Below are 7,707 nucleotides of genomic sequence, written 5' to 3' on the forward strand. Positions count from 1 at the left end.
CAGTTTTGATCCTCAGTAATACTTGGGGAGCTCTGGTGTCAGAGAGAACTAATGGTCACAAGCTTCAGTTAGGGATGTGGCCTAGAAGATTGAGTTGAACAATGCTTGTAAGTCATGAAAGTCAGTGGTGTTTTTATTCGTTTGTATCCATGTATATATAGAATCACATCTCTTCTTTTTCAGATGTTAATTTCTTTCTTTTTTTTTCTTTAGGAGAATGTCTTGGGACTCCAGTGCAGTGAGTGCCGAGCCGGCACCTTTGCCTTGCAAACTGACAACCCCCTAGGCTGCAGCCCATGCTTCTGCTTTGGTCTGTCCCAGCTCTGTTCAGAGTTGGAGGGGTATGTGAGGGCTCCGGTAAGTCCCTTACAGACAGTTGAAAGGGTCTTAGCCTTCTCTCACCTTTGAGAGTCAAGTGGACATTGGGAGGGAGCAAAGACAATAGAAATTGTAGGATAGTGATTTGCTTGGCCATACAGAGTGCTTTGAGAACTTCTGCCATCCAATGACGTAAACAGCTAAAGGCTTTCTATGCCAACCTTCAGCTGGTCCATCGAAAGCTTTTCCTGGAAAAAAGAAACAAGTGCAACATCTCCAAGAAGTACCTACCGTCATTGACACTTGCTCCAGGGGAGCAATAGCTTCAACCTAAGCACAGTGCTTCAGGTCTTCCTGATCCAGATATACAATCTAAAGGAAAACGCTTTCATCTCTAGCCTTAAAATGATGCTACTTCATCTGTGGACTACACGGGGATCTAACAGATCAGATCTGGGCTCTTAAATGTGTGTGTGTGTGTGTGTGTATTTGTGTGTGTTCATGTGTGTATGCATATATTCGTGCATACATATGTGTGTGTGTGTGAATGAGTGTGTGCATGTGTGTGTAGTGGGTGCATGCAAGTGTGTGTATCCCTGCTTTATTACTTTCCACTATAGTCCCTCGAGCCTGGGTCTTGCACTGCACTTGGAGTTGGCTAGCGGCCTGTGAACCACAGTTATCCTTTCTCTGTACCCAATAGTACTGGGGTATGGGCACACATGCAGCCTCACCCAGTGTTTTGAATGAATGCTGGTACATCATGGGTCCTCATCCTTACACCACCAGTACTGTTACCCACGGAGTCCTGGGTACTTATCCTGAAGTGCGTCTTTCTTCTTTCCGTACCTAGATAATGCTTGCCCCGGATCAGCTCCTCCTGCATGTGGTTTCCCAGAGCAACCTCAAGGGCACGGTTGAAGGCGTGCATTTCCAGGACCCTGACACCTTGCTGGATGCAGAGGCTGTCCGCCAGCATGTCCATGGGGAGCCATTTTACTGGCGGCTTCCAAAGCAGTTTGAGGGAGATCAGGTGAGCACACGCCAGCCCCGCCCATTCCCTTCCCAGAGAGAAAATCAGAGTGCCTGCTTCTGCCCATCATTAAAGGACTGGCTACTCAATGGCTCTTCTGAGTGAGGGTGGAGACATCCAGCACTTATAGAAAACCCCTGCAGAGTTTGGATGCTCACCTTACTAGACCTGGATGGAGGTGGGTGGTCCTTGGACTTCCCACCGAGCAGGGAACCCTGATATTGCTCTTTGGGCTGACGAGGGAGGGGGACTTGATTGGGGGAGGGGGAGGGAAATGGGAGGCAGTGGCAGGGAAGAGACAGAAATCTTTAATAAATAAATAAAAAAAGAAAACCCCTGCAGAGGTATGGGTCTTCAGATGTTTAGATTTGTAAATCTTTTATGGTTTCCTTAGTTCACATTATTTTTTCTCCTTCTAAAGCAATAATTCAAGAAGCCTATACTGTAGTTACTAGTAGCTGCTGAATGTGCTCCTCAGCGCTAGGTGTGCCCTGGGGCGAACAGCGGTCGGTTGGTGAGCACCGACCTATGAAAGGGCGGTTGCAGGCTTTGAGAGCCGTTCCTTCTAATTCAATCTGATCTCTGTATCATGCTGAGTTTCCTGGGATAGGGTTCAGTGTGTAAGTCTAAGATAGCCTCAAATTTTCCATCCTCCTGCCTCAGCGTCTTGAATGCTAGGGTAACTGATCCTCTCCACCCTGCAGACTCACTTTGATCTTTAAATTTTATAAATCTCCAGTGGTTGTATAGATAAGGGTGACTTTAATTCAAAGGAGCCTGAAAGTAATTAGAATCCTTGCCCAGTGTGCACAGGTGGTGTCTGGCGACACTACCTTTGGTGGAATCACTGGGAAGCTTAGCCTTGTTCTATCTCATAGACCTTTAATGTGCAGATTAGAAGGCTGATCCCAGAATGCATGTTCATTATTGGATACATCATAACATGTAATGCCTTTTGTATAATGGCAAGCTTTCCACAAAACGTCTGGTTTTAAACCAAGGCTGCATCACCAGAATAACACGAGTTTGTCATTTGTTAGCTCTTGGCTTACGGAGGGAAACTGCGGTACAGTGTGGCTTTCTACTCTACCCATGGCTCCGGCACATCCAATTACGAACCTCAAGTTCTCATCAAAGGAGGTCGGGCCAGGAAGCACGTCATTTATATGGATGCCCCAGCGCCAGAGAATGGAGTGAGACAGGCTTACGACGTGGGAATGAAAGAGGTAATGTGTGGTTGTTCCACATACGTGTGTTCATTAAGGATGTGAACTTGGCTGTCAGGTAACAAAAGTGTAGAGCGTAATAAATGACAGCAAGAAGGCCCTGGTCTAAGCTCCGGTGAGCTTATCAAGAGTTCTAAGCGTGATTGACACTTCATGGCCTCACAAAAGCACGGCTTTGCTGCCCACAGCTTTAGATACGCAAGTTCAACTGAAGGCCAGATAAATTAAATGGAAAATTCCAGAAAGTCTTTTTTAGCTCTAAATTATATACTGTTCCTAGTGAGATGATGAAATCGTGTGTCCTGCCTAAGATGCATCTCATCCCTTTAGCTAGCACATCCTCCCTGTATGCCATCTGCTCGGTTATGTCACAGCACATCCTCCCTGTATGCCACCTGCTCATTACGTCACAGCACATCCTCCCTGTATGCCACCTGCTCGTTACGTCACAGCACCTCTTTGTCAGTTCATCAACCTGAGCAGGGCTCATGCCTGAAGTCACTTAAGAAAGAGCCATGTTCTCTTTTTAAAGCTGTCGGTCTGTGACAATTTGAGCTCTCAATTTAATCGAACATATTTCTCATCCACAGGAGTTTTGGAAATATTTTAACTCTGTGTCCGAAGAGCACGTTACGCACTCCGACTTCATGTCTGTTCTGAGCAATATTGAGTATATCCTCATCAAGGCATCGTACGGTCAAGGATTACAGCAGAGCAGGTAATGGCAAGCCCCTAGACCAGTGGTCCTCAGCCTTCCCTACGCTGAGACTCTTTAATACAGTTCCTCATGCTGTGGTTCCTGACCAGTGGTCCTCAGCCTTCCCAACACCAAGACCCTTTAATACAGTTCCTCAAGCTGTGGTGACCTCCAACCATAACATTATTCTTGTTGCTACTTCACAGTTGTCATTTTGCTACTGTCATGAATCGTAATGTAAACATGTGTGTTTTCTAATAGTGTTAGGTAACCCCTGTGACGGGATTTAACCGTCTCAAAGGGGTCATAACCCACAGGTTAAGAACTACCGTTTCTAGAGCTTTGAATATTTTCAGTATCTGGCCGAGAACTGGAAGGTTTGTCCCCTCACCCTACTGACACCTTTATTAATAGATGCATCTCTATTCTTTAGCCAAACCTGGGTAAACATTAATAGCTTTTTAGTCAACTTTTTGTCGCTGTAACAGAGCACCCAAGACAAGCGGCTTGAAGGCAGTCAGGCTCTGACATGCTGGCTGTGGCCTTTTTCTGCAACCGCACACTCCTGCACGCTAAGGTGTTTTTTGGCTGTGAGCTGAACGACCCCACATGATGGGCCTCAGATGCAAATGTTAAACCATGTATGTGCGGGGTTTCTGGAAGTGTCTCACATGTTAACGCTTCTTCCCTCACCTCTTTTCCCAATGGTGGCTCAGAATTGCCAATATTTCCATGGAGGTTGGCAGGAAGGCTGGAGAGCTGCCCCCTGGGGGAGCGATCGCGTCCCTGTTAGAGCACTGTGTCTGTCCTCCTGGCACCACGGGGTTCTCCTGTCAGGTAAGGAGCCTCCAGTTCGCATCTGCTTCCTGGCTTCCAGCTGAAGTGTGTTCATTTACAGCAATCCAGCCCAGGGGATGGAATGTATGAACATCTATAGTGTCACTTTTTATTGTTTTTAGAGCTTTAAAAAATATAAGTTTTCATTTAAATACACATAAATTCATACTTATTGTCTCCACCAACTTTTAAGTGTGGAAGTCAGCAATGTCAAGGGTGTTCCCATGGTTCTGTAGACAGTTGTCCTTCATAGCCTTCTTTCTCTTCCCAGATGGAAACTGTGTCTGTGCAGCCACCACCTGCCCCTCACTCCAGCCCCTCATCTGCTGTTTTCTTCTGTCTGCCTCTGCTCCAAGTTCCCCACATAAGGAACCCTGCAGTGTATCTGCATTTGTGACTTTCGTTTTTGCTCAGCACGTGTTTCACACATGCTGAGATTTCTTCCCTTTTAAAGCTGAATACTATACTGTCACTTGGACACATTCACTTTGCCCATTGGTCCATTCCTCTGTGGGGATGTGGGCTGCTTTTGTGAATAGCTCTGTGGAGGAAGGGAGTGTGAAGTAGCCTTGTTAGGCACGGCTAGTGCCATTTTTAATTTTGGAGGACTGCACACTGCCTTTCTTCCGTACCAGCTGTGCACGAGCACCCCACTTTCTCCTCAATGCTTGTTCTGCTCACTGTTTTGGTTGGAGACATGGGTCTTGTGATGAGCAGGACACTTGTTTTATTGGTGGGAGTGTTTCGAGACAGTGTCTCACTCTGTAGCCTAGGCTAGCTTGAAACTTACTGTGTAGCCCAGGCTAGACTGAAATTCACAGGAGTCCTTCTGCCTCAGTTTACCCCAGCTGGATTGTATGTCTAAGTCCCCATGCTCAGCTCTTACTGTGGATTTCATCTGCATTTCTTTCTAATAGTGGTGTTGCCCTTCTCATGAGCTCCTTAGCCACCTGTCTTTGCTGAAGAGTATTTACCTTTGCTCAGCTTTTAACCAGTGTCCACTTTCTTGTCCCTTTTGCCTCCTTGTAGGACTGTGCTCCTGGGTACCACAGAGGGAAGCTCCCAGAAAGCGGTGGCTGGGGACCCCGCCCTCTGCTGGCTCCTTGTGTGCCCTGCAATTGCAACAACCACAGTGATGTCTGTGACCCTGAAACTGGGCAGTGTCTGGTATGTTTGCTTGGGAACTGACCTCGGTTTACACTGAGTGATCAGCATGACCCGAAAGACAGCCAGGAACCAGGCAGACCCTCCAGCTGGTCCTTGCCACATGGCTGCCGCCATCGCAGTCTCAAAGACATTGAAACCTCCTCCTCCTCCTGTCACGGGGAAACTGGCAGGGTTTGTGTCTGTGTCTCCCTCTGCCATGGATGCCTCCCTCACTCTAGTCCTCAGTAGCTGGTCCTTGTTTCTCCCCTACTCTCTGGGGTGGCTCGTTCTGTAGGACAGCAGGCCCCAGGAAGCCAGGATCCATGGTCTGCTAAGGGAAGCACTTCATGCTCATCTTGCTGGGGTTGACAGTCAACAGGGCCAACGCCTAGAGCTGTTCCATCTTAGCTCATCATCTAGTACTCGGTCCTTGTCTGTGTTGTGCCATGTTGGTGAAACGAGTATTTATTACAGTTTATTTTTGAAGAGAGTGCAGATAGTTCTTCTGAAGGGAGACCCATTTGGGAGGTTGAGCGGATCCTAATCAAACCTATCTTTATCAGATGAAAAAGGAATAAAACTTTTAAATGAAAGGGTGTTTTCTAGTTGCAAAGAGTCTGTAAAAATAGGCTTTTTAAAAACATTTTTGGTAGCGATTTCTCGCTCTGTCATTTCTTGCTACTGAGGGACTTGGTAGAACAGGGGTGACCAGCTGTGCGGGGTCTCTGCTTTGCTGTTGTTCCTCTTTGGCCTCATCATACGTGGAGCCCTGTGCACAGCTGCCAAGCAAATAGTGGGGAACCGAGCAGCAGAGATTTTAAATAGACCTGTGACGGGAATCGCTTGCACTCTGAGCTTAGAGATGCATCTACAAGATCTTCTAATTTGAAGGTCGCTGGTTCAACTAATGGCATAAAATCTTAACTGTTGTTCATTTGCTTGTTACAAGAACCTGCTGGTGGCACTCTGTGACCACGAGTTTCCTCCCTTTTTGGTTTGCTTCCCAAGCCACCTGCCTGTTCTCTTCTGCCACCGCAGCTCCCTGCATGTGAATGTCGGATCCTACATTAGTTATTTTTCTGTTTTCTCTCTCTGCCTGTGAATATGGAATCCTGGATTAGTGCCTTTCCTGCTGCTGCGATGAGACAGAAGGAGGAGTTTATTTTGATTTTCAGTTCCAGAGGGGGAGTCCTATGTTTGCCATATGGAAGTCATGGCAGCAGGTGGGCAGAGCAGGAAGCTGAGGGATCACATGTCAACTGTACACAGGAAGCAGAGAGTGAACTAGGAATGGGGCAGGACTTTAAACTCTCAAAGGCCACCCCCAGTGACTTGCTTCCTCCATCAAGGCTCCGTATTCAATAACTCCCCTTAAACAGCACCAACAACTGGGGGCAAGCACCCACATGTATGAGTCTTTTCTCGTACCAACCACACGAAGCCCTAAAGACCCATGGGCACACCACTGATCTCCATCTACTTTAGCTCTAAGGATCTCAGTCCTGACTGCATTGGTGTCCTGGGTCTGTTTTCCTCCAGGAGAATGTATTAGCAGTTTCTAGGCTTATGTAATCTTATGGTCAATAAAGGCCACAGATCTGGAAAAGCCTCCAGAATTCTAGAAAATATAAAGAAACATACCCCATCTTCCTTAAGCATTAAAGAATGCTTGCTGATGTGAAACTCATTTGGTTAAAAAGCTGTTCCCTGGTGAGAGTCATATCTGACTGTTTCCCATCGCTTCTCTCTTCCACTGAAATGCTGACCTTCAGAACTGCCGCGACCACACGGCTGGTGACCACTGCGAGATGTGTGCTCCCGGCTTCTATGGGAAGGTGATTGGGTTGCCTGGAGACTGCACCCCGTGTACCTGTCCTCACCGCCCCCCTTTCAGGTAAGTCCATGCTGGGCAGCCTGCCACAGCAGCTTCCTGCATTCCTAAGCGGGCTTTCATTGTCTCCAATGAGAAGTCTGGTATCATTCTGATAGGTCTAACTTTATCTGTTACTTGGCCTTTTTTCTTTGCAACTCTTAATATTCTTTCTTTACTCTGTATGTTTAGTGTTTTGATTATTATGTGGCTAGAGGACTTTTTTTGGATCCAGTCTGTTTGGTGTTCTGTAAGCTTCTTGTATCTTCATAAGCATATCTTTCTTTAGGTTGGAAAAGTTTTCTTCTATGATCTTGTTAAATATATTTTCTGTGCTTTTGAGTTGAACTTCTTCTTCTATACTTATTATTCTAAGATTTAGTCTTTTCATGGTGTCCCATATTTCCTGGATATGTTGGGTTAAACTCTTGATGAGTCTATTTCCTCTATTGTATCTTCAGTGCTTGAGATTTTCTCTTCCATCTCTTATATTCTCCTGTCCATGCTTGTGTTTGTGGTTCCTGATCGTTTTCGCATGATTTCTGTTTCTATAATTTCCTTGGCTTGTGGTTTTTTTTTT

General features: G+C 46.4%; 1 protein-coding gene across 1 annotated transcript in view; it reads left to right on the forward strand.

The window, feature by feature from the left end:
- Lama1 (laminin subunit alpha 1) overlaps positions 1-7,707 on the forward strand; it is a 120,885-nt gene that overhangs the window by 68,262 nt on the left and 44,916 nt on the right. Inside the window, exons 23-29 of the mRNA XM_026789486.1 lie at positions 214-357; positions 1,172-1,351; positions 2,392-2,577; positions 3,168-3,295; positions 3,991-4,111; positions 5,141-5,278; positions 7,030-7,151. Of these exons, the coding sequence (XP_026645287.1) occupies positions 214-357; positions 1,172-1,351; positions 2,392-2,577; positions 3,168-3,295; positions 3,991-4,111; positions 5,141-5,278; positions 7,030-7,151 (1,019 nt within the window). The remainder of the gene's footprint in view (positions 1-213; positions 358-1,171; positions 1,352-2,391; positions 2,578-3,167; positions 3,296-3,990; positions 4,112-5,140; positions 5,279-7,029; positions 7,152-7,707) is intronic.

The sequence above is a fragment of the Microtus ochrogaster genome, unplaced genomic scaffold (assembly GCF_000317375.1).
Source record: "Microtus ochrogaster isolate Prairie Vole_2 unplaced genomic scaffold, MicOch1.0 UNK20, whole genome shotgun sequence".
In the NCBI taxonomy this organism is placed as follows: domain Eukaryota; kingdom Metazoa; phylum Chordata; class Mammalia; order Rodentia; family Cricetidae; genus Microtus; species Microtus ochrogaster.